General features: G+C 42.7%; 1 protein-coding gene and 1 long non-coding RNA gene across 2 annotated transcripts in view; one reads left to right on the forward strand and one right to left on the reverse strand.

Annotated features, from left to right (window-relative positions):
* Nucleotides 1-308: 308 nt before the first annotated feature.
* CHN2 (chimerin 2) overlaps nt 309-27209 on the forward strand; it is a 33905-nt gene continuing 7004 nt past the window's right edge. The window contains exons 1-4 of the mRNA XM_034669715.1: nt 309-843; nt 16203-16287; nt 20221-20394; nt 24472-24549. Coding sequence (XP_034525606.1) covers nt 490-843; nt 16203-16287; nt 20221-20394; nt 24472-24549 — 691 coding nt within the window. The 5' untranslated portion in view covers nt 309-489. The remainder of the gene's footprint in view (nt 844-16202; nt 16288-20220; nt 20395-24471; nt 24550-27209) is intronic.
* LOC109489438 overlaps nt 16047-27209 on the reverse strand; it is a 36910-nt gene continuing 25747 nt past the window's right edge. Inside the window, exon 4 of the long non-coding RNA XR_004628303.1 lies at nt 16047-16457. This is a non-coding gene — a long non-coding RNA (uncharacterized LOC109489438). The remainder of the gene's footprint in view (nt 16458-27209) is intronic.

Here is a 27209-nt window from a genome sequence, read left to right on the forward strand (position 1 = left end):
GCAGGACCTCCTCCTCTATGTTGAAACTCTGGCTGTAGAACTCAGCTAAAATGCTGTGCTCTTTTTTTGTGCCCCATTCAGTGTTCAGACTGCTCTAATTTAATGCATGCATAAGAATAAAAATTAAGCTTCAAGAGCTAGGGCAGTTTTTTTTTTTTTTTTTTTTTTTTTTAAGAGAGGCAGGCTTTATCCCCGTGAGATTAAACAATCATCAGGGTCTAAAGGTTTAATCTGCCTGAGTTCAGCCCAGGATGGCGTTCAGAGCCCCAAAATAATTGGATGCAGCCCCAGGCTTTGAACATCAGAACTAGTTGGTGTGTGTGCGTGTGGTGTGTGTGTGTGTGCACGTGTACGTATGTGTGAGTGAAATGTGCAAGCAAGCACGCACGAGAGGTCTCTCCTGGGGCAGGAGGAATAAAGCTGCCTGCCCGGCTGCCTCCACCACGTCTTCGGTGGCGCTGGATACGGCTTGTGGGGACTGCTGTGCCCATGAATGTGTGCTATTGTTCCAGGCACACGTCGGCCGAAGAAATAGCACAAAACAAGCCCCGTCCTTATTCAGAGGCAGAGCCCCCTCCATCACTCACCCAGCCCGCCCAGGTCACATGCCGCAGGCCTCTGCAGACAGGACGCAGCTGCCTCAAATCTGCTGCGACCATTAGCCGTGCTTCGCAAAACCTGACCGCGCCGAGCCTTCCAGGGGAGACTAGAAAGATGTGGGGTCGGGGCGCTGTGCTCTCCGAGCAATGCTGGCTGGAAAATGAGAAAAAGTGTGCTGTGGTTCGGAAGCCTAAGCCAGGCAGGAAGCGCCAGGAGCTGCTGGCCGTGGCCTTGGGGGTGAAGGTGGGAGTCAGAGGCGCTGTTCTTTGGCCCCCTCTCAAACTCTTTGCCTGTTCACAGATCTCGTCCCTGGTCCGAAGGGCCGCCCTCACGCACAACGACAACCACTTCAACTACGAGAAGACACACAACTTTAAGGTAAGCAAGCCTCCACGCTCTTTCTTCTGTTCTTAAAGGGCAGGTGGCAAGGTTGAGGGATTCCGTCTCATCCTTGTCCGTGAAGTAATGAGACAGCAGGTTCCTTGGCTTTCCACGTCAGCTACGTGCACCACGCACGTAACACCGCCGCTTTGTGTCAGACCGGAGCTCAGACAGCAGTTTGTTGATGCTGACACCTAGAAACACCTCTGTGTGTTAGCTTAGTGCTGGAGACCCGGGCCCGTTTGCTGTTCCTGTCGCTGGCCCCCGAGGCAGCGGCAGAGCACGCCCCGTCTCTGGCCCCGAGAGCGCTTCGGACGACGTCAAGCGGTACTTTTCCACTCAGCGTAGCTGTAAAGAGTATTGCTATCTCTGAGCAACAGAGAACAGTTGCCCATTTCACAGTCTGTGTTTCGTCGTTGTTTTCGGGGAATGCTAACTCCTTTGGTTTATGTGTAGACAGCTGTGAAATCACACGACAGGAGATACCATCCAGGAGCTTTTGTTTGCACTCCGGGTACAGGGGGGCACAGCGGCAGCCTTGCCAAGCTCCCTCCCGGTGCAGCCTTGATCCTGCTCACCAGACCAAACAAAAAGATACGGGAAGTGGGGGGAGCTTTAGTGGTTATTGCCATGTGTGTGTATCAACTGGAAACCCTGCTGTCTTCATTGCGGACTAGCATCAGAAACCGCGGCCTGCTTCCTTTGCCCTCATGTGCCTTCCAGGAAGGGCTGCAGGGGATTCTGATGCCAAATTGCCCGGCCAGGGATGCTGTTGGGTGGAGGAGAGATAAGATGGAGTTCGAGGTTTTACCCCAGCAAATGCGCTGACGATTTGGAAGTTGGAGAGAGTAGAGATGAAGGATCCAGGAAGAAAAGAGGAGGCAGGGGCAGCAAATTGTGAATTGCTTTTCTTTTTTTTTTTTTTTTAACTCGCTTCCTTTAGGACTGGTAGCCCAAGTAACTATTGGAACTAGAAAGCCCTTTGTCAGAGGTGACCAGGGAAACCTCTTTCATTGTGTCGCTTTCCAGTTCTTCATAAGGACAAGTATGTGTCTATTCAATATACATCCGTGTCAGTTCGGTCTGTTTGCCCTGCTGCTGTTTTTAGGAAGCGAGCGGCTGGGGCATTTGCATGCTATAATTGAGCTGAGGAATGGAATTATCCAGCCCTCCATATTTAGCATGAGGATGCAGAATTGCATTATCTAGATCCTCATTGATGCCAGGACTCTTGATATTTCTGCCATTGCTGAAGAGTGACAGGTCTGATTGGCAGCATAGAAAGCCTTTATTTTTTTTTCTCATTTCTGTTTTCTGTATTTACCCTTATTATTTTTTTTGCCTTAAGAAAGTGTTTTTTCTGACTTTGAGTGGAAATCCTGATTCTTTGCGTCCTGCAGATGCACCCCCATGAATTGGGAGGAGGGATCTTCTTGGACTTGCAAATTCTTGTCCCTCCTCTTGAAAATTCCAACTCTTCCGGCTTTCAGATGCGATTGGAATTAGGCCCTTACTGAGATATGTGTTTGCATGGGGAGAGCTTTTCCCTCTGTATACCGTGTCTAAGCTTGTGTGCAAACCACAGGAGCATATCCAGTTGATTGACACTTCCAAAACTGACTTCAGTTTTTAAATCTCAGATCTCTGAAGGGGAAACAAAGACATTTGAAATAAAAAGATAACTGAAACTCATTTTCTTAAATAGTGCTATTGCTAACACGATCTGTATTAATTATCTATCACTGGAATCCATCAACACCTTTTTCAGTGTTTGCTTGAAAAGTCAGTATCTGTTTGGTGTGACCTCTTCTCACACAGCTATCGAGAGAAGAAAAGGCAGAGAGCAGACAAGTTGTTAGAGGAAAATACATGAGCCAGACAGAGCATTTCTCTTCCGTGTTTTAAATAGACATCTTTGAGACATAGCAAACCCTTGAGTCTCTGTGTCCCTTGATTGTGGCTTTCAATGGTACTGCTCGTGCCACTGTCCTTAAGAATGAGTGGCAGGGCCAGGAGAGGGTGGTTCCCTCTGTCACTCCTCGCCCCTGCCACCCTCATTCAGCCTTCTCCCCACCCCCAACTAATTTTAAGTGGGAATTTTGCATGGTCTTTAGAGGAATCCTCTAAAAGCTGGTCAGTGCTATAAATAGAGCAGTGGGATTTCAGTAACACACCACCGACTTAACTAAACAAAGAAAACTGTTATCAAAGGCCCCCTGCCATCTGCTTGGAATTAGTGTAAAATTAAGACCTAAAACACAAATTTGTTCTTTATGCTGACGTCTAATAGGTTTGGAAACTCTCTTGATTTGTAATTTGGGTTATTATTTGAGAGTACTATGTATGGCATAAAGTAAGTGTTCATTAAAAAGAACAAATAATCACATTTTCATGATTATCAGTAAATAGGCTAAGCCTGGCCTGCACTCTTGCCTAGGGGCTCCTACGAGAGATTCCAGTCGGTCAGCAGACCTAACCCCACAACAAGATTTTCTGCCCCGTTAAGGACTACTTCCCCAGGTAAAAAGCTGTCTCCTGGCTCTCCCCAGGAACTTCACCAGAGGAATGAATAGAAACTCCCACCCCTATACAGACTGGGAACTTATGCTCCATTCTTCCAGAAAGCTCTCCCCGGCACTGCGCCTGACTGCCTGCCTACTGTCCTTGCTTTCTAAAGAAAGCACGTCTAGGGAAAGGAAAGGACAAAAGTTATCTCCGGAACGAGAACTTTTGGAAGCACATTAAAGTTATGCTTCATCTCATGGTTGTGTGCTTTTCAACACAGTATGCAGGTGCTGCTGTTGCTCATTTGAATCCCGAAGTCGCCGGGCTTACCTGCATGTACTGGGAATTAGGAGGTATTTGTTGAAGAAATTATGAAATTGACAGGATCCTCTCTGAAAGGAAAACTCTTTGATACACAGAAAAAACACTCCTTTATTTAACTCATTTTACGTCTGCATCTCTGCTTGTCTGGTGACTGAAAGAAACGCGCTCCTGTAGTTAGAAGAGCTCTCTTTGAGATGGTCCACCCTAATAGCGCCTTGTGGCTAAGCTTCCAAATCTCCAGGCCAATGAATTTCAGAGCCCCAACAATCTGGATAACTGTCCTTTCTTCCTTCCCCACTTTGCGCAGTGATGACATAGTGGCGGCCAGCTTGGTCGTCCTGGCCGCAACTTGACCTTTGGTGAGAAGCTTAGTTCTTGCAGCCTCAGTTTCCTTATCTGTAGAATGGGAGTGTTGTAAGGTTTAATGAATACATGTAAATCGCTTAGGGTCTGGGCGCCTGGTAAGGTTAGCTCCGATTATTATTTTGCCATTCATCTTTTTGTCTTTCTCATCTTGTGCTTTTGTGTTTAGCTTTCTTTGTCTCTGTATTTTCTACTCGTACTTCCTCATGGCCTTCCTTTCTTTTTGCTTTCATCGGTTTCTTCCTCTTCTCACTAACTACACATGATAGAAAAATGCAAGCATGTTTTGGACAATGCCAATGACATGAGCGAAAACTTGGAGTCAGAAATGAGCCAGAAGTGAACAGAGACTGTCGGGAAAAGAGGTGCTCACTTCATGTGTGGGGTGGGCCAGATGGAAGCAGACTGATGACCCTGGGCCTTTTCTCCGCTCACCCCTCTCGGGTGCTCAGCCCTCCCAACGTGCATGTGCATACTTGTACATCACTCCCTCCTTCTACTGAATTCTCTCGCTCCACCCACGCCTTGCAGGATACTCCTCTCTCCTTATATGGAATATGGATGAGGAGCAGAGCTCCAGAAAGTTCCAAAAGTTGAAGAGCAAATCACCTGACCCCCACCTTACCCCACATTCCCCATCCCCTGTCCATCTCCCTGTCCCTTCCTCATCCGTCCCCTTCCATCCCTTTCCTATTCCCCACCCCTCCCTTCCCCAGCCTCCTACCAGCTTGACTTTTCTCCATAGTACTGACCACTGGCAGGGTCCATATTTACTTGTGTGCTTGCTTTCCCCTTACCAGCTGGAAACACTCCCTCTCAGGCTGGGGGCAGGGATTTGTGTCTGTTGTCCAGCAGACACCCCCATGTCCAGAACAGGGCCTGGCCCAATGCAGGCTGTCAGTGAATATTGGTTGAAAGCACGTGCAGCAGACATCTCCTGGCCCTATCTACCTAACATGGCACATTGTCTCCCCACCCCGCCCCACAGTCTGCCCTCAGCCATGGCTTGTTGCACCTGTGTTAGTTGCGTGCAAGCCCTTCCAGCTATGGGCCCTGGCCAGGGTCAGCAGACTGTGCCAGAGAGATGGAGCGTATCAAGGTGTGCCAGGCCCGTCCTCATTCCCCATCTGGCCAGCAGGTGTGGCTGGGCAGTGCTGCCCAGTGTCTTACACACGGGGATGGTGGACGAGACACATGCCCCGGATTACTTTTCTTGTCTCAGCTTCTGGTGTGGTGACTCTCAAAAGTGGCCCGGTCTGGACATAAGCAAAATGGTTTCCCAACACGCCCTTTTATGTCCCCCACCGTCTGTAGGCCAAGGCTGCACCAGGAGCACCCTCTTCCCATGTACACCTTGTGTGCAAGCATGTTCTTGCAGCTGGCAGGCTCCTTCCGAGCATGCCTACCCACCCCATGAGATCCTGGGCACCAGGACCAGAAGTCCAGGAGGCTGAGTGTGTCCTGGAGCTACGGCCAGGACACCTGTGCAGGGTATGGCAGCACCCCCACTGCCCAGTCTGGGTGATGTGGCCCATTTCCAGTTTCTCTGCCTATCGTTGCTTTTTGCATTCTTATCAGTCCAGTGGGCATTTGCTTTGGAATAAGACATTTTTGCTTTCCATATGCAAACCCCTCTTTTTCCCTCATCCTCTTTGACTTCATAAAAATGTGTGGGGCGCCTGGGTGGCTCAGTCGTTAAGCGTCTGCCTTCGGCTCAGGGTGTGATTCCGGCATTCTGGGATCGAGCCCCGCATCAGGCTCCTCCCCTGGGAGCCTGCTTCTTCCTCTCCCACTTCCCCTGCTTGTGTTCCCTCTCGCTGTCTCTCTCTCTCTCTATCAAATAAATAAATAAAATCTTTTAAAAAAATGTGTTAGCCCACTTTTGCCCACTCTTATGCCGTCTTTCCGGCAGCAGAGCCTGGTGGAAAGAGGTAGGTTTTGACAGCAAACCCAAGAGGGACTCCTTGCTTAGGCCACACACCGAGGGAGTGGCTTGGCCAAGCTGCTCCGCGAATGTAAATCATGTGCTAACGAGTCTGACCCCTACCAAGTGCTTAGCTGTTATTAATTTTATATTTTGTTTTATTCCAAAGGACATATAATTCAAAGGAGCTATTCTAAGTGACTAAATGGCTGATTCTGGCATGTTAAGTCCAGAGAAATATTCCTTTTGTGTTTTGTGGGGAGAAAAATAAAAGCACCAGTGATCACTGTACATACTAGCTGGGTATTTTTCAAAGTTCTAAGAAGAGGAAACTGTTAAACAGGCATCTTTTTTATTCAGCAAATATGGCCTGAGAGCCAGTTACGTGCCAGGCACTACCAGGTACAAGAGAGACCGTGGGGACAGAAGAATGTGAGCTCTTCTACTGGGCAGCTTTCAGCCAGAGTGGTCTTGCTCCCCCTAGGACATCTGGCAATGTCCAGAGCATTTCTGACCGTCACAGCTAGGATGTGCAGGTGGGGTCTCCAGTAGAGGCCAGAGATGCCGCCAGACATCCTACAACGCCCAGCCCAGGCCCCACCACAGAGAGTTACCCAGCCCAGGCCCCGTGTCAGTAATGCTGGGGTTGAGAAAACATGCGCTAAACGATGGAGGAGCCCTGGAGGTTGGGCGGGGGAGGGGGGCAGGGGGGCGGCAGGGAAGCATCAGAAGAAGGTCAGTACTGATCACCCTCATAAACCCAAGAGGAAGTTAGCGCAAGAATCTATCACTTTATGCAGTGGGGAGATTCCCAAAAAGCTTTGCGGCAGTCACTGTTTTAGACATTAAATCCATTGTAAAGGTAGTAGGACGGCTGCTGAATAGACGGATCTGGGGGTGAGTGGTGCCCTGGTACCGCGCAGGCCTCTCAGGGAGGCCCGGTCTCCTGTCACGGAGCAATTCCCCTCAGCTGGTACGCTCCCATCTGAAAAGGTTCACTTCAAGGTCAGTATTTCATCTGATCCTGCAAGAGGGGAAAGTCCAAAGTTTAACCTAATTTCTCAGGAGTTCAATGTCACATGATTATGGGAATAGCAGTAGATGACAGGCAAGACCCTTGGCTGAGCTCGGGAGGCCGAGCACTGCTGAGCCTCCGGGTAACCACAGGCAAGCTGCCTGCCCTCCAGCTCTGTGGGTAACTCCGGGCAATGGCCCCCCAAACCCAGTGACTTGTAGCTGGAGGTGACTTGAGTCACTTCTGGCCCCCCTCTTCTGTGCATATAAAGCAACGAAGGCAAAACTGCCTTTGACCCGAGGAACCCTCTTCAAACCAAAGTAAAAGAATCAAGTTCTCATATTTACGGATATTATTAATATGAATAGTAAAAAAGACCAACTGAGGTGATAGACTTTTAGTTTATACCAGTGACTCTCTATCAGGGTCACTTTACCCCCGGGGCACATTTGGCTCAGTCTGGAGACAATGGTGGTTGTGCCAGCCGAAGGCTGCTGCTGGCATCTAGTGGGGAGACGCCAGGGGTGCTGCTAAACGTCCTACAATGACAAAGATTGGTCCAGCCCAAAACGTCCACAGTGCCCAGGGTCAGAAACCCGGATGTGTACTGACATGGAAAAGCAACACGTGCCAAGTGTAGCATCACAAACAGCACCTTCTTTTTCTTGCAGTCTAGAACCCGGTCCGCGCCAGTTGCTCTCTTGGATGGTGTCTACATTGACCCATCAAAACATACTTGTTATGAAACCACCAGGGAATACTGCCTTCCAGACTCAGCAGATGCGAGACCAATAACATCCTGCTCATTTAGAGTCAAGTCAGGGGATACTCGCGAAACGCCTGAGATTTTTCTTGACAACCCTGGCCCTTGTTTTTACTAAGTGGCCATTCCTGGGCTATTTGTCAAACATACCTTATCTCCTATAATATCATCTTTTTCTGTTTGGTGTGGTTTTGGAATTCCAGGCAGACCATGCCCAGTATAATGGTCTTGGACAGACATTCTTCCTGTCTGGGGTATTTTCTTCCTGTCTAGGGTATTTTCATTACTGCCCTCAAGTTTGCAAAGTGTTCTTTTTTTTTTTTTCTGAAAAGATATTCCTGAAAATCAATAAACTTCACAGAATGGAAAAAGCCAATCAGTGATTTTTCAAGATATGGGGTATTTCACTGGGAGAGTAGCCATCATAGCTCAACCCCAAATAAAATGGGTTCAGAGAGTGACCTCAACATTACATAGAGCCCACTTGTCTAGAGATTGTCCTTGTGGACCCAAAAGAAAATTGAACAATATATCAGCCATGAAAATAAACAGTGGCCCATCACAAAGAGGAAATTAGGCAGTGGGCCTAAAATAATGTTTAACTAACTTTACGTTCCCTTCAATCTCCATTTTGTTTTATTTCTGTGGGAATGTGTATTTGTGGGGACACAGAAGTTATTTGCTATTCAAAAAAATGTCTGTCTGCATTTGTTTGGCTGCAGAAATGAGATCGAAGGCAGTGGGGATATATCAATGAGAAAGGATGTTGGGAAATATGGGCAGGGCTAATACACATGAAATGCAATTTTGATATGCACAATTATTTTTTTAAGTATTGGCAAAAGTGAAATTTTAGAAAATCTATGGCTGGCATATCCTGTATTTTTCCTGTAGCATTCAGTAGGCTAGTTTCTATTTTGTCTACGTAAAGTTAACATTATAGCTAGTTTCCAAACTTCTAAATATTGTTTTTTCATTTTTACCCAAAAGTATGGAGATATTTCCAATGTGATTTCTTATCCACTGGAGATGATCCAGAAAAAAAAAAATCGTCACTCCTTTTTTGCACGACCTGCAAGGAAAGAATGCCTTTCAAAAACCAAGCCCACCCTCACTGGCCTTTGGCTATGCTGTTTCCTCCTCTTGGAATGTCCTCCCTAAGTCATCTGCCACCCCAGTCAACATTACTTCCCCACCAAACTCCATCTTTCCCAGTCTGGTGAACTCCTATCCATCCTTCAAAACTCTGTTCAATTGTGATTTTCCCCACACTTCTCAGAAGTAATGTATTAAAATCCCTATTATACTGCCACAGGATAATTATTTGTGTTGCCCGTTGATTCTTATAGATGAGATCCTTGAGTGCAGGGAGGTCTGTGCTCCTTTGTTGTATTTAACTTTGTACATCCAAGGACTAGTACAGTGCCAGGTTCAAAGCAGGCAATCAGCATGTAAGTATGGAATAAATGAGTGAATAATGAGCGGGTGGATAGGTGGATGAAATAGGAAATAATTCATCTCTCTGACATCCTTTTCCCACTAATCTGTAATGCCACTTCTGAGATAAACCAGTTCTCCACATAGGCATGATTTAATTCCTGACCTTTCTGCTGTGCGCTGCCAGTCTGTTTGTCTATCCTGCAGTGTTTTCCTTTTTTGTAACTATAGATGTCTTGATATATGGTCAGATGTGTTTTCCTACAATCTTCTCCTTATTCAAAATTTTCATGGCTAGTCTTTTGGCTTTATTCTTCCATATGGATTTTAGGGCCATCTTGCCAGGTTTTGTGAAAAGCACCACAGAGATTTTGATTGAAATTGTGTTGGATTTATGGATTTATTTGAAGGATAATTGACGTATTTATAATATTGAGCATTGCTATGCACAAATATAGAATATCTCTCTTCTTATTTATGTCCTTAAAGTCTTTAGTTATTTTCTAATTATTTTAGATTTTGCTGTAAATGAAGTCTTTAATTTTATTGTACAATAAAATGAATTATTGCTCTGTATAGTAATGCTGCTGATTTCTTCATATTGCTCTTATACTAAGCAAACTTGATGGCCTGTTTCCTCTTTCAATTATATATCTCTTTGTCTTGTTTTATTCTGCTGGCTAAACTCTGCGGGATAACGCTCAAGAGAAGCATTTATAGACAGCCTTATCTTTTTGCTGACTTTAAAGGAAATTATTCTAATGTTTCATTTTTAAATGTGAAGACTATTGTGTATCAGAGATGCCTTTAATCATCTATTTTTAGGAGAGTTCCCTCTGGTCCTAGTATGCTAAGTGCTATTGTTATGAATAGATGTTGAATTTTATTGATTGTTGGTGTTCTAATTTTCGAAATGATTATGTGCTTTCTCTCTCGATAGTTATTTTGGTGAATACTAGTGATATGTTATCTACCTTAAATTCCTGAAATAAGCCCCCTTGGTCATGACATTTTAAAATAATACTGCTACATTCAGTAGGATTTTTTTTTTAGGATTTTTACATTTATGGTCATAATGAAATTGACCTATAATCCTACTTTCATGTTCTTGTATAGCTTTTGACTCAAAATTGTATTCACATAGCGAATTCTGGGCCTTTTCTTCTTTTTTTCTCCTCCAATCTGAAATAGTCTATACTGGTTAGAGATGATGTGTTTGTTAAAGGTTTGATAAAACTTAAGAAAATCATTTGGGACCTTTAACTATTTGAGGGTAGATCTTTACTACAGATGCAATTACTTAATGGATATAACTGAATGTAGGTTTTCTATACTATTTGGGGTCATTTTTATAATTGATATTCTTTAAGAAAATTATCCATGTCACAGAACTTAAAACTTTGTTAGTATAAAGCTAGTGTTCTCAAGGTTTGTGTTTCATATCTTCATTGCATTTGCATTAGTTTCTCTTTATCACTTGTGTTTTTCTTGATCAGTCTTGCCCAAGCTTTGCCTATTGTAGAAATCTTTTAAAATCACCTTTAGGTTTTTTATCTTTTCTTTCAATCTCCTTATATTCTGCAATAATCTTTATTATTTTTTATCTCACTTTGTTATTTTTCTAGCTTCCTAAGTAGTATACTTAGCTTGTTAATGTTCAACCTTTATTTTTGATATATGCGTTTAAAGTTTCCATACCCCATAAGGAGTGTTTTCTCTGTCTTTCAATTTCAAATATTTCTATTAAGATTTTTTTTCTTTGCTGAATTTGTAGAATTATTTTAAATTTCCAAATATGCTGGGGTTTGGCTATTTACTATAGGTCTTTAATTTTATTGCCATTTATCAGAATATGGTCTCTATCATATCAATTCTTTTCTATATGTTGAGGCTTGGTTTGTGGTCAGTTTGCATAAACATTTCATGTGTTGCTTTAAAAGAGTACATATTCTATGAATTGTTGGATATGAGGTCCCTTTTATAGCCCGTATATTAACTTTATCTATTTGATCTATTAATTTCTGTGAATAGATGTTAAAATCATTATGATTATGGATTTATCAATCTGTCCTTGTAATTCTTTCCACTTTTGCTTTATATTTTTTGAGACCGTGTTGTCATGTGCATTACAGCTCAGGATTATTATATCTTTAGGGTAAAATTAAATCTCTAATTATTATGTAATGACCATCTTTATCACTAATAAAGAAAATATATTTTTTATATCAAGATATTTATTTGGGGTTTCTGTTGGCTAGCATTTGCTACATATGTTTTTTCTATCCCTTCACTTTCAACATTTCTATTACATTATGTTTTGAGTGTATTTCTTGCAAAGGTTTTTTTGAATATCTGAAAATTTCTGTCTTTTATTTGATGTTGGGGCCATTGATATATATTGTGATTAGAGATGGATAAGGATTTTTCTCTTTTTTTCTCCTCCCTGTATTTACTGTGCTGCTCTATGGCTTTGTTTCCTTCTTTCTTGCTTTTTATTGGCTTGATCAAATCTTTATTTCTTTTTCCCGTACTCATTTAATAGATTCCATCCCACTCTTTCTGCAAATACTCAAAATTCTAATACATGTGTAATTAACTTAAAATCTTCCTCAGTTAATTAGCAGCTCTACTTACATACCCCAAATGATGAGAAATGTAGAATGCTTTAACATTTTAAGCCCCTCCAATCTTCCATGACGTTTTCTCCCTTTGTTTCAGTCCCCTGAAATTAGTCATCTTGCTATTGTTTTATGCAGACACAGCTTGATTAGATCGACCCCTGTTGCCAATTTCTTGCTCAACGTGGCTCCTTGAATCCTGTTCTTTCCCACTAGGTTCAAAATGCTTCCTACAGTCATATATATCCCATTGTATTTCTCTGACGAAGGATCTGTGAGTGAACACTCTTAGCATTTGTCTGGAAAATATCTTTACTTCATCCTCACTCTTGAATGGTAATTAGCTGGGTATAGAAGTTAGGTTGGCAGTAATTTTTTCTGAGCACTTCGATGAAATTTTTCCATAATCTACTAGCTTCTTTTTGTTGAAGAGAAATGTTTTCACCATAATTGCTGTCCTTTTATAAAAACAACCTGTTGGGTGTTTTTTTGGTTTGGGGGTTTTTTTGTTTTTGTTTTTTGGAGGTTTTTTTTTTTAAGGACTTTGCTTGTCCTTTGGTATTCTGCAGTTTCTATATGATCTATATAGGTTAGATTATTTTTTAATTTACCATGTTTGAGACTCACTTAGCTTTTCTGAATCTGAAGATGTGCTTTTACTAAGTCTAGAAAGATCTCAACTGTTTCTCTTTTTGAATATGCTTCCATATATGACCCAAAGCTCAGCATCTCTCAGTTTTTCAAGATCATCACTCCTTCACTTCCTTCTCTTCTTCATTTCCAGTCTCTTGTATATATTGCATCAATTCCAACCACAAGTGAACATGCCCTAATGTCTTCCATCTTTTATTTAAAAAAAAAAATAAAATTCTCCCTTATCTCCATATCTCCCTAGAGCTATTTCACTGCTCTGCTGGACATCATAGCCAAACTTCTTGACAAATTTTCCTACACATTTCTCCAGTTCCATACCTCCCATTTATTCTCCATGTCACTTAAGTATGACTTTTGCCCTCACTGATCCAAAGAGACTGCTCTTACCAAAGTTACTAATAACTTCACGTGTCTGAATCAGTGTTCAGTCCTCATTGAACTGGACCTCTTCCCAGAATTGAACATGACTGACTACGCGTTCCCTAAAATACTCTTCACATTTTGGCTTCCGAAGCACTTGACTCTCTTGCTTCTAAGTGTTTGAGAGCACAGAGGGCTTGGGTTGAGCTTTATTCTCTTCATTTCCTACCTTCTATCCCTAATAGTTTTTAGCCATTTACAAATTCTAAGTACCATTTATTTGTCAGGGGTGGCCAAATGTATACCTCCAGTCCTCTCTCCTCCTCTGAGCTATTGAATTCTGTGTGAATTCCTGCTTGAGCTCAACACATTTAAGTTTAAACTGGCCAGAGCCGAATTCTTGAATTTCTCTCCCAAAGAATGTCTTCCTTATCTGAGCAAATGTCATCACCATCCACCTGGTTTCTAAATCTAGAATCTAGGAGTCATTCTTAATTCCCTTTTCCCTCAAAGATCCACGTTTATTCTATCATGAAGTTTTATGAATTCTGTCTTAAAAATAAACCTCAAATCCGTCCACTTCCCATCTCCAACTCCAGCACCCTGATCTTGGCCTCTATCCTTTCTCAACCAGAAACTACCAACTAGTTTCCGAATCTCTTTCACTATGAATACTCTCCCATCTGTTCTCAACATGGTGGTCAGAATATCTTTTTTTTTTAATCATCTTCCTCCTTAAAATCCCTCAAGAGTTTCTTATTGGACCTAGATAAAAAGAAAATCTATGCTCATTAATAAAACCTTCAAGGCCCTTTCCTACCTTCAACCTCAGATATGGTCTCTCCCCTCACTCTGGTGTTCTGGCCCCCTGGCCCTCTCATTCCTCAGTCACACCAAGCTCTTTTGCTCCTGCAGGGCCTCCGTAGATTCCTTCTGCCTGGAATGCTCTCCAACCCTGCCCCTACCAGTTTGGCTCTTCCCCTCCTTTAAGCAGCATGAGGTGGTTTTCCAAGAGAAGCTTTTCTGACCACTGTGGATAACACTGGGGCCTCTCTTAAGTCTCTCTAGTAACAACTTCTTTTTTCTTTTATAGCCCTTTCCACACACTTTTTTCTTCTCTTTTGGAGTTGTATGATTTTTTTTTATTTTATTGATATTGCGATTTCAACCATATATTAACTAACCATCAGCTTTGTTGCCATAACTAACCAGCACCATCCCTTTAGAGCCTTTCTAGTAAAATAATACTAAAAAACCTTTGATTGCTAAATTTAGAAAATCTTCAACTGCCAATAGAATGCCTTACTGAGGGATTCTTTAAGGACCATGATTAATCTGAGTGGGCCTGTAAATGAACCGTGTCATCTTGGCTCTGTGCGAGTGCAAGCTCTCGCTGGGATAGATTCTCGGCATTCCTACAAAGAGGCTTTGTCGTATTCCCTTACAGCACAATTACCCATTTTTAGTAAAAACAATTCTGAGAGGGTTTTTTTTTCCATTGTTTTTCAAAGCAGAAATAGTATACTGGACAGTTTGCATGTGACAAACTAAAATACCTAAACTTAGTTTTGTGCATAGGAACTGTGGTCATAAGTTGTTCTTTTTGATTTTTTAACTTGCTTACTCTGTCTGCCTTTACAAATCTATAAGTTCCAGGAAGAGGGCACCAGGTCTGTTTTGTTTGTCACTCTACATATACACAATTAGTGTCATATATAAATAAAGACAGACCTCAAAGTGATGCTTTTTTTGTTTTAAGTAGAGCTCTGATGAGTATCTTCCCAAATTGTAGCCATAGTTGTCATCCTCATCTTTTGTTGTGTTAAATAAAACTAGCATCCCGAGTCACTGACCTCTACCTCTGCAGCTAATAATACACTGTATGTTTATTAATTGAATTTAAATTAAAAAATTAAAATTAAAAAAAAAGTAGCATACTGGCCTCCCAGTCTGTTAAAAAAGATAACACTGTCTGTATTTATTTGTTAATGGAGGCTTAAAACTTTGAAAGTCCTTAATAATGTTTCTTAATACTTTAATTTTGTAAAAATTCAGAACATTTCCACATGGGTTTGTATGTCTCCAAGTTGACTGTCTGTGGTGGTTTTTGGCTTACCATGGCCACTTCTGCTTTCAAGGAATCTCCTAGTTCTGTGTCTCGAAGCTCACTGGTGCTAGAGAACATGTATTTTTGTTTTGTTTTGTTTTTGAAGATTTTATTTATTTATTCGACAGAGATAGAGACAGCCAGCGAGAGAGGGAACACAAGCAGGGGGAGTGGGAGAGGAAGAAGCAGGCTCATAGCGGAGGAGCCTGATGTGGGGCTCGATCCCATAATGCCGGGATCACGCCCTGAGCCGAAGGCAGACGCTTAACCGCTGTGCCACCCAGGCGCCCCTGTTTTGTTTTGTTTTTGTTTTAAATCATGACTTAATACATGGTCCAGTCACAAGAGGACCTGTACCTGAATAATTAGAGATAAAACCATCCTTACTTCATAATATTCAAAATATTTAACTGGCTGGGGCACCAACCAGTGAGACTCACACCAGAGCCAATCAGAAAGGACTTTGAAGTTACACACCCATAGGCCACACCCTGTGTGCTGAATCCGGACCCTGTCTCTAGGGAAGGCAATTCTGTAGACCCTATTGGTAGCCTTCATTTCAGCCAACTCCCTCATTTTTTTAATGCCTGGTTTTTTGGTTTTAGGTTTGTTTTTTGTTTTCTTGTTCTTTAGAAGTGGCTTAAATCCTTGGAACCTTTAATTGTCCCATAATCATGTCTTATTTATACCTGTCTGGATATTTTACACATGGAGCAACTTTGGTCAAAAGGATGCAGTAATTGAGTTCTGCCTTCCAGAACTTGCCTAGCTAAATGCAGGTTATGGTGACGGGCCCAGGCTATCTTGGGTTTGTCCACACAGTGCCTCGTTTGGGGTGGTGAGAGTCTCATTCCTTAGCTGATGGCAGGCCCTGTAATCTTACTGTTGCTCCACATTCCTTTCTGACTCTGCCCTGGGGCACCGTGGATCCGTAGAGGATTTTCAGAGATCAAGGCACATCTCTGAAAATCCTCTAGGGTTTGCTCCGGTCTGTTTGTAACTCCACTTCACTGGGAAGAAAAGGCCCAGTGAGGGATGCTCACTCCCACTGAAGTCTTTGTTTCTTGACGTCATCTGTGTGTTTAATGTCCAAGGCCACCTGCCTTCAAATAACTGAATTTTCTGACATTCTTCTTCTTTTTGGATCACAGGTCCACACATTCCGAGGCCCGCATTGGTGTGAATACTGTGCCAACTTCATGTGGGGGCTCATCGCCCAAGGGGTTCGGTGCTCAGGTAGACGCAGAACTTTCTTCATCCTTTTTCATTTATATCCAGTGACATATTGTTGAGCTGGAGATCACTTCTCCAGAGTTGGGAAACAGGTCCAGGTTAGCTCAAAATCTAGCTTTCTGGAAGGTTCAAGTCATCTCTCTGCTTAATGGAGAGACTGTTCTAGGTGTCGGCTGGAATAAAAAGGAATATCATGTTTATTCAAGAAAAGAAAAAAATCCAAGCAAGTACATTTCCTTATGCTCCTACCTGCCACCCAAAAGAGGCAACAGTCCTTAAAAGAAAAACAAATCGATTCCAATGGAATGGCAAAGAGAGAAAAACCACATTTCTTTGCCACACATCAGGCATTGAGCTAAGCACTTTCTATCTACGATGCCAGTGAGTCTCACCAACAGACCTTAAAGAGATGCAATTATTCTCCCCACCAAACAGATGAAGAAACTGAGGCTTAGAAGGAGTTGTTAATCACCCTTGGCCACGTAGTAAGTGGCGGAAAATTGATTCAGCTCCAGAACCCATGCTCAGAATTTTTCTGCTATCAGATTAGCTGTGCAACCAAAGACCTTGATTGGTATCACATATTTTCAAAGCACTTTGAAAGCTTAGGTGTTTTTCCACCTAGAACTGGATGCCCACACCCAGTGCTGACAGCACATAACACATCTTATTAAAATACAGCTAACAAAGGAGCAAAGAATTGCCAAACTAATGTGTAACTGGGCTTCCTAATTCATCTTGCCACACTTTTTCTGGCAAGCAGTGCTGGCCAGAAGCAAGAGTGGCCTCCTGCGGTATACTGATTGGGTTTCCACCAACACCATGACTGATTCCTTCCTTTGCTAGGGTATGATTTTTTAAAATAATTCTTAGGAATCATTTAAAATAAAATAAGCTAATGACACTACATTGGATAATCTACTGCCCATTTTGGCTCATGGGACTGTGGGACCTTAAACCCTTTCTCTGCTCGGAAGAGGCTGCCTTAGCTTCTACTGTGTAGACACAGCAATCACCAGTGGTAGTACCCAGATGGGTCAAGTAGTGCTTGTGTATGTGGTTTAACACTACCTGCCCCCATCACAAGCAGCAAACAGGCTCAGAGGCAGCCTCTCCAGGAATGTTCCAGATACCCCAATTAACACAAAAGACCTACTCACCTGGGAGTTACAGAGCATCTCACGGCTCAGCCACTGAGTAAAGCGGTAGACTATCTGAATCACCCAGTGGTCATTAATTCACTGTCCAGATTATACCTACCAGAAATATCCTAATTGCTGGTATTATCCAGTTTGAGTAGCAAATTGGTCCAAAGTCAATATAATGAAAACAAAACTCTGGAATTTGGATTAGCTGTGAATAGCAACTTTCTCTGGGATAAAAAGGGTTTTGGTTTTTTCTGGGTTTTTTTTTAGTAAAACATATTCTGAGGTTATGATGTTAATATTCTCCAATGGCCACTGTTTGGCCTCATATTTCCTTTGAGCAGCAGGGAAATTGAAACCTGATCATTAACTGTTAGGAATAACTATCACTGCCTCTCAACCCTCTGTGTTTTACATATTTTAACTATTTTTTTAAATGAACTAGACTTTATTTATAGTGTATGGAATTGTAGTAGTTTGCAAATACTGAATATTTTTATATATTATAAAACATCTTAATTTTAATAAAATGTCAGTATTTAACTCTGCAGAAACACACTGTCAATTCAGATCTTAAAATGAAGTTTATAAGGACATTTGAAATAGAATTGTCACATAATCCAGCAGTTCCACTTCTGGGTCTGTACCCAAAAGAACTGAAAGCAAGCACTCAAACAGATATTTGCACACCGTGTTTATAACAGCATTATTCACAATAGCCAAGAGGTCGAAGCAACCCAAGTGTCCATCAATAGATAAACAAAATGTGGTATATATCAATACCGGGGAATATCATCCAGCCTTGAAAAGGAAGGAAATCCTGTCATATCCTGTAGTATCAATGAACCTTAAGGACATCATGCTAAGCGAAATAAGCCAGTCACAAGGGGACAAATGCTAATGATTCCACTTATATGAAGTATATACGGTAGTCAAATTCATAGAAGTAGAAAGTAGAATGTGGGTGCCAGGGGCCGGGAGGAGGAGGGTCTGGGGAGTTACTGTTTAATGAGTAGAGTTTCAGTTTTGGAAGATGAAAGTTCTGGAGATGGATGGTGGTGAGAGTTGCACTTAGAAATGGTTAAAATGGTAAATTTTATGTTTTGTATTCTTGATCACAACTTTAAAAATTGTTTTAAATGAAGTTTATAAAAACATAAGAAAACTTACTAATGAAATAATAAGAATAGCTGGCCAGGTATCCTTATTTTCTCACATATGTGCTGTTTCTTTTATTTAACTTGCATGTAGTGTTCACCACACTTCAGAGTTTACACAGATTAATTTAGTTGATCCTTATGATTATCCTAGGAGTAGATGCTATTATCATCCTTATTTTATAAAAGAGGATCCGAACAAGAAAACAAACCAGTTCTGTTTAGTTCAGTTTGCCCAAATCTACAACTACAAATTGATCTATCAGAGTACTATTTACTTGGTGGGGCACCTGGGTGGCACAGCGGTTAAGCGTCTGCCTTCGGCTCAGGGCGTGATCCCGGCATTATGGGATCGAGCCCCACATCAGGCTCCTCCGCTAGGAGCCTGCTTCTTCCTCTCCCACCTCCCCCTGCTTGTGTTCCCTCTCTCGCTGGCTCTCTCTCTCTCTCTCTGTCAAATAAATAAATTTTAAAAAATCTTAAAAAAAAAAAAAGAATACTATTTACTTGAGCTTTATTGAATTTCTCGTGTTCATAAAGCCAAGATGATTTGGAACTGGCTTTTTTCTTTGGAAGACGGGAAGACAGAGAATTCAGCCTAAAAATTACATGAAAATCATGTAATGATTTTCAAAAATCATTTTTTGATGATTTTGTACAAGTTTAGATTTTCTCAAATTGTTGGTGTGGTTAAGTGCTTTTTTGTTAGACAGCAACAGTCATTATTATATGTGTGTAAAATATACATGTTTTGAATAGACAGCACATCAACTTTGAACAACTTCAGCATTAAATTTTTATTTTTCCAGAATGTAGACTTGTTACTGTTAGAGAAATTCTGTCTGCAGATACCAGCCACTAACAAGGCTTTTAATGTGTTCATTGAACTTAAAAGTACCTTTTTAGCTTTGGATCTTGATATGAGCTTTATAAATAATTATTGTAATCATCACATTACATGGCATTGTTCGAAATTGTAAATTCTCAGGTACTCCTGCCAGTATCTAGTTAGACATTATTTTCACTCACAGGTGTCAAAATAAGTAAAGTAGAAAGAATATTGTCCCACCCAAACTGCCCAACAAGGGGAAGGTACTAGGAACTATGGGCAACTCTCCAGGAAAAGGAAAAAAGATGCCAGTGGTCATGGGTCTCTTAGACCAAAGACTAAAGATTCCTACAGAGAGAGTAATCATGTCTTGCACAAAAGGAGAATCCAGGACTTCATAAAAACAACCTAGCAAAAGTCCTAGGTACCCTTTATGAGCCAAGACTAGCTCTGGGAATCCAAACTCAAACACCTACATGTGGACCCAAAGGTTCCAAGTCCCAGAAGAGAAAAAAAACCGTGCAGACAACCTAGCGAATCCCCAAAACCATCTCAGTGGAATGCTCTGTTCTCATGGTCCAGCAACAGAAAAGGCTGAGTGAGAAAAATGGAATTATTTACGTTTTGTGAGTAAAGGTGGCTTTCATACTCAGCTTGCGGAGAGTATCACCTCTAAATGGGATAGATGTTCCAGAAAGATACAGCAACCCTTTGGGTGTTTTCAGTTTTATTTTTGGTAACATATAATTCAGGCTGGGCTTTGACAAGAGGGCCGGGCAAGGCTAACGTGGCTTCTTTTTTACAGACTGTGGATTGAACGTACACAAACAGTGTTCCAAGCACGTTCCCAATGATTGTCAACCTGATCTCAAGAGGATCAAGAAGGTGTACTGTTGTGACCTCACAACACTTGTAAAGGCTCACAACACTCAGAGACCCATGGTGGTAGACATATGCATACGGGAAATTGAAGCAAGAGGTTTGGAAAAGACTCTTTATTATAGTGATTTCATTTTTATCATTTGTTTTTACTGTTGTCAGGGAAACTTTCTTATAATTGTTAAATTGACTCTCTCTCCACTTTTGAGGTTGGGGAAACAGTCTGACCCAGTACACACGCACACACACACACACACACACACACAAGCTATATCCAGCCAACTACATCAGTTTTTGTTTTGTACCTAAACCTTGCATGTACGCATCCAGTACATGTTTGCTAAGCATTTATTATGTGCTACACATTGAGGATATAAAAGTCACAGTTCTTACCTTCCAGAAATTCATACCATAGCATGCAGAATCAAGGAGTAAATAAATAAATGTTAAGGGTGTGTGTATTCAAAACACCATGGAGTCACAGAGGAAGACGTTTCAATGTTATTTGAGGACAATTCAGGAAGGGTTTATGGCAGAGATGAAGTTTGAATTGAGCCTTAAAAAGTGATCCCATTAAATAAGATAAAGAAACTGTTGATCAACACATACATTTTCTACCGTAGAAAAATTCATTGCTAGTATTGGTTCTGTTTATTTCAAAGGAGCGTTAAAAGATTAAAAAGATCTATGCAATGAAAAATAAAAAGGCACAGAAGAGGGGCGTCTGCGTGGCTCAGTCCATTGAGTGTCCAACTCTTGATTTCAGCTCAGGTCATGACATTGGGGACGTTGGAGCCCTGCATCAGGCTCTGCTCAGGAGGGAGTCTGCTTGAGATTCCCTCTCTCCCTCTCCCACTGCCCCTCTCCACCCATGCTCTCTCTCTCTCTCAAGTAAATAACTAACTAAATCTTTTTTTAAAAGATGTATTTATTCACTTGAGAGAGAGAGAGAGCAAGCAGTGGGAGGGGCAGAGGGAGAGAAAGAATCCTGAAGCAGACTCCGTGCCAAGCGTGGAGCCCGACACCGGGCTCAGTCTCAGGAGCCTGAGACCATGACCTGAGGCGAAATTAAGAGTTGGCAGCTCAACCAACTGAGCCACTTAGGAGCCCCAGTAAATAAAAATTTAAATAAAAGAAGAAGGCATAGAAAATAGAAACGTTTCAATGAGAAGTTTCTTCATAGTAGGCTTGAGTCACCATCCTTTTATGTGTGCTTTGTTTGGCTACACTTCAGTATCACAACGTTCAGTGATGCGGTGGATTGAGTCTGGATGGGGAGAGTTTGGATGGCTGGATATGACTTGGGTCACTGGGCCATGTATAAAGGCCAGAGGCTTTAGGCATCTGTGCCACGTACGTACTCTGCCACAGTTGGTGCTCATTACTGTGTCCAAACTGGCGTATTATACTCTGCAGCTATTTATGCATTGCTAACTATTTCATTCTTTCCAAAACAAAACAAAACAAAAGAGGGCATTATAAACTTGTTATCCCAAGCCTTTTAGAGGTAGGAAATCATTCCCTTTTCCATGCAGGATGAAAATTAGAGCTATTCTGTTCCCTTAAGACTTGCTGATTTCATCTCAAATTGCAAAGTGCCTGCTGCCTTTTGACTGCTGTGCCTGTCCGAGTTTAGTGGGTGCTTTGGGATCTGGTGAAGGTCTTGCTGTAGGGCCTGGGCTGGGTCAGAGTTGAGAAGGGGTGCCCTGACTCTGGATGAGTAGCTGAGAATAGTATCCCTGGCTCCTGTTTTTAGAGGGCTCTGCAATTTGGGGTCAGATCATCAGCCTCTCGGGGGCCTCAACTCAGGACCTCAGCTTCGCTGGAGAAGCTGGGACTGTCCCATGGTGAGCCTCATCAGAGGCGACTGATAACTCAGGCAAAGTTACCACCGTGGCTGATGTCTGCTGTGGTTCGTGGGGAGCACAGCACGAAGCATGCCTAGTGCAAGAGCTGAACAGCGCAGACTGGGACTTTGTGCCAGGGGAGTCAGAGCAAAGGCACTGGAGCGCCGGTGTTAGCATCCTGCACATGCGAGCAGACTCAGAGAATGGGCTGGAAGAAATTCACATGACTCCCACCCCCAGCTTCATTTTCACCTCTGCCAAAGTCTTACCTCAACTTCCATCCCTGGCAAATTCCTTCTTGTTCTGCAAAGGCTCTTTCGTGGCCATTCGCCTCTGCATGATGTGGCAGAACGGAAAGATCACGGACTTGGAGTTAGACTCCCAGCCCAGTCTCACACTCGCTGTGGCGTGACCTTGGCCAAGATACCTGCTCCATCTGAATATGTTTCTTCATCCATAAAGTGAATGGAACCAGTCATAACGTGCCTGCGAGGGTTAAAATGAGCTGGTCCATATAAATGACCTAGCACGGGACCCAACATATGGGACTCAACCTATGTTGTTCCTTTTGCCTTTTCTTGGAATGACCACCTATCCTAACTCTTCTTCCAAACGTGTCTGTGTGCCCCCTGACTTCACCCATATGTTTCAGTGCTGTCACAGAGACCCCGGACAACAGTGTCTCCAATAGACAGAAATCGATTTTTCTCTCCAGTAACGGTCCAGACCCTGGGAGCAGTCTAGGGCCAGGTGAGCAGCTCCCCAGGGGCAGGAACCCAGGCCCTGCAACTTGTCGTTCCGCCATCCTCGAGAGCTGCCTTCGTCTGCATGGTCCTGGCTGGTTACCACCCTCTCCTCTGCATTCCAACCAAGGGCAGAAAGCCGTGCTTTCTCTTCACATCCACAACCCCGGCACGGTACACATCTCTTCTGCCCTCTTCACATTAGCCAGAATTTACTGGCTGGCCATGGCTATGGACGTTGTTCTGCAAATAGAAGGTTCCATTGCAGCCGAGGAAGGGGAGAGCTGATATTGCAAGGACAGCTGGAAGCCTCCGCTACTCTGGCCAACTCCAGTCTCTCCTTCATGACTTCCTCCAAAGACAGCTCTGCAGTAAGATCTTCCCCCAGCAGCCAGGCAGGGTTAGTTTTCACTGCACTGCTCCCTCGGGCCGCTGCATCCTCGCCTGTGTTGTGTGCTGGTCACGACCAGAGTGAGGCACGCTCACGTGTACCACCCACTAAAAGGGCATGACTCCAGGTCTCCTTGGGTGGGCTGACCCAGTTGATCAGTATTGGCAGCCTGGGCAACTGTACTGAGATGAGTTCTGAGACTGAGTGAGGCTCGATGGGAAACAGAGCTGAATTCGTGAAGAAGGTGTCTGACAGTCCCGGGAGGAAGGGCAGCAGGATTTATGTGGTGCAATTGTTGTCTCTGAGGCAGACCTTTATATATGGCAGATAGCATATACGTGGTCCATGTTTCCCAAATGAAGAACAGGAAAGTATGTTATCACTTGCTTGACAAGAGTACCCTGCCCCCACTGTACCAGCACCTTGTTCGCTCGTTTTGCTGTAGCTAGAGTTTGATAGCAGCTCGTTTCTGACTTGCAAGGTCTGAAATCTGACCCTCTGTCCCTTCTGATGCTTTTGGGACCAGGCGAGGCCTTAGGACATATCTTAACAAATCAGTGAGATCTAGGAGCAGAAACCACATCTCTTTCTGGCTCAAATATACAGGGATCAAGTTTCCAGAATCATCACTAAAATTTTATTTTTCTTTTATCTGTATGATCATTTATTTGAAACTATAACCATTAAATCAATCCTATTTAGTTAAACAGTGAACATATTATCCTATTTATGATTAAAGATAAAAGGCTGTAAAATTTAGATTGTTTCAATAAAAACAGGATAATATGCAAGCATCCACGTACGTGTGTATTCCTAGCACTGCACGCGGTGTGGCACTTGGGTTAAGATGATGCTGGGGAGTAAGCGTGTTCCTGCCTGAAGCAGCGAAGTCCCATCCAGCAGTCTGATGAACAAGGAAGCAGGAGACTGTGGTCAATGAGAATCTTAAACAGGGGCTCACTTTGCAAAGCCAGGCAGGAAGAAGACCAGATCCCTGAGGTCGCTACTGCAGCACAAGCAAATGAAGACAGACTTGCCTGGAAACTGAGACAGACAGGTCCAGCTTCTGACATGAGCATGTGTAATATACAAGAACACTGTATTTGTTCATTTCCTGATAGCACACAATGTAAATATGAAATTAGAGTCCTTTGTAGCTGTTTCAGGAAGCTAAAGTCTGTCTCTTTTTTCAACAGGATTGAAGTCAGAAGGCCTTTACAGAGTCTCTGGGTTCACCGAACACATCGAAGATGTCAAAATGGCATTTGACAGAGGTGGGCTTGTGCACATTTTTTTTATAATATTTTTTTATTATGTTAGTCACCATATGCATTTTTATAATGATTTTTTATTATGTTAGTCACCATACAGTACATCATTAGCTTTTGATGTCGTGCTCCATGATTCATTGTTTGCGTATAACACCCAGTGCTTCATGCCATATGTGCCCTCCTTACTACCCATCACCGGCCTATCCCAGTCCCCCACTCCCCTACCCTCTGAAGCCCTCAGTTTGTTTCCCAGAGTCCAGTGAACCACGAGAGACTATGGGCTTGTGCTCTTTTGAAGGCCAGATGACCTATTCTTAGCACCCTTTCTCTTGGACCCGGATTTTATTCATAGTGGGGATGGGTTTCAGAGCTACTGAGAGCTGTTCCTCAGGAAGCCAAGGCGTAATGATTTACAAGTCATATAGTTCTCTGTCTTTCTGGGGGAGGTGTTCCCTTAAAAGTTGTGTACAAGTGATCACATGGGGAAGTGAATTTAAAACACTTCTTGAATGGGCAGCCAGCATTTGGTGCCATTATGGTTCTTGATTTGGTTGCCCAACATTGATGGTCAGTCCGCACAGCCCCAGGGTCCTTCTACACCCCCACCTGAGGATCTCAGTGACTCTTTTCCTTTCCCCAGAACTCCAAAGAAGAGAGCATAGGATGGGGGTATGCCCAGAGCTGAAACAGGGGAAGCCAATGGAGGTTTAGGACGTGGCTCCTTTTGTTATTTATAACTGTGACAAATGCTCTCTAGGCCATACTATCTCTTAGGTCAAAGAACTCAGGAGTTCGTTAAAAGTACAGATCACCAGGGGCGCCTGGGTGGCACGGCGGTTAAGCGTCTGCCTTCGGCCCAGGGCGTGATCCCGGGGTCCTGGGATCGAGTCCCACATCAGGCTCCTCCACTATGAGCCTTTCTTCCTCTCCCACTCCCCCTGCTTGTGTTCCCTCTCTCGCTGGCTGTCTCTATCTCTGTCAAATAAATAAAATCTTTAAAAAAAAAAAAAGTACAGATCACCAGGGCCAACCCTGGGGACTCATTCAGAAGGCTAAGTAAGCCCAGAATCTGTATTTCTTTATTAATTTTTATTCAACTTATTTAAACAAAAAACAGTTCACCCATTTTTCCCACCCCTCACTGCTTGTCTCCTGCAACCACCAACCTGTTCTCTGTGTCTATGAGCTTGGTTTTGTTTTATTTTTCAATTCCGTATATAAATACAAGAGATCATATGGTATTTGTCTTTCTCTGACTTATTTCATTTAGCATAATTCCTCAAGATCCATCCATGTTGCCACAAATGACAAGATTTCACTCTTTCTTATGGCTGCATAACATTCCATCATATATACACCACATCTTCTCTATATTCATCCATCAGTGGACAATTAGGTTGCTTCCATGTCTTGGCTTTTGTGACTAATGCTGCAGTGAACATGGGGGTGCACATATCTTTCCAAATTAGTGTTTCCATTCTATATTTCTGTCGAACAGCCCAAATAATTGCAGTAAAGCCCATCAAGGGATAGAGCCCCTAGCCTACTAGGGAGAAGCTTCACTCTGCAAACAGTATACAAGGTCTCTGATGATCTGGCCACCCTGTCTTTTCAGACTCATGGTAGTTCCTCTGCCCTGTGCACTTTATGCCCCAGCTATACTGAAATACACCTTACCTGTTTTCGTAAACAAGTTCTGTTCACATTGTTCTGTCCATCTAGGACACGTTAACATCTCGGCCTGGCAAACACTTACCTATTAATCAGGTGTCCACTCAAGTCTTTCCTCTTCCATGAATCCTCCCTGAGCACCCCAAGCTGACCTAAGAGTTCCGTTGTCCTTTCCTGTGTCCACTCCCCCCAAGCATGTTTTCACGTCTCCAGCCTAGCAAGCTTCCCATTTCCTCGTAACTGTGGAGTTGCATGCCTGACTCCCAGTCTGACTAGAGAGATTGGAAGGGAGGATGTCTTTTCTTGTTTGATTCACCAGGGCTCAACAGTGCCTGGCACGTGGTGGAGTGTCAGTAGATTCTTGTTAAATATGTAAATAATGGGATCGGATGACCCATCTGCTGCACGCACTGTTTTCGTACGCCAGCCTTTTTTTTATCCTCAGAACGAAATTTGCTGGGACATTTGTTCTTTCTTTCAATTCTTTCTCTATGTAAAAGAAAATGCTAATCATCTTGATATGATTGAAACTTTCTTATCCAAAAAATATATAGTCTGTGACAGTTAAATTGGACTGATTTTTACTAACGGTAAAACAAAAAGTCAAAAAATGTCTTCAGAATGATTGCAAACATGGTTAGACTATAACATTACCCATACATGAGGGAAGATCAGAGTTTCCCAGATTAAAGTCATAAAGACAGAAGAGAAAGAGCCAAGATAAGAGAAACATCAGTGAGCCCGTGAGAGACGATAGAAACTGAAGACATTCAGCAATTAGGATGTGTTGTGACCTTCAAATCCAAATCCAAAGAACACTGGTGCAGCTATATAAAAGCTTGATTTTTTTTTCATTATTTCAGATGAAACTATTATTCTCTTATGAATGTTTGTGTCTAGACTATGAATTATTATGCTAAGTTTCTGTCTAGCAAATTACCACACGCTGGGCCCAAAGAACTACAATAAGTCAATTTCACTACCTTTTTGGC

This window comes from Ailuropoda melanoleuca, chromosome 1, assembly GCF_002007445.2.
Source record: "Ailuropoda melanoleuca isolate Jingjing chromosome 1, ASM200744v2, whole genome shotgun sequence".
NCBI classification, from domain to species: domain Eukaryota; kingdom Metazoa; phylum Chordata; class Mammalia; order Carnivora; family Ursidae; genus Ailuropoda; species Ailuropoda melanoleuca.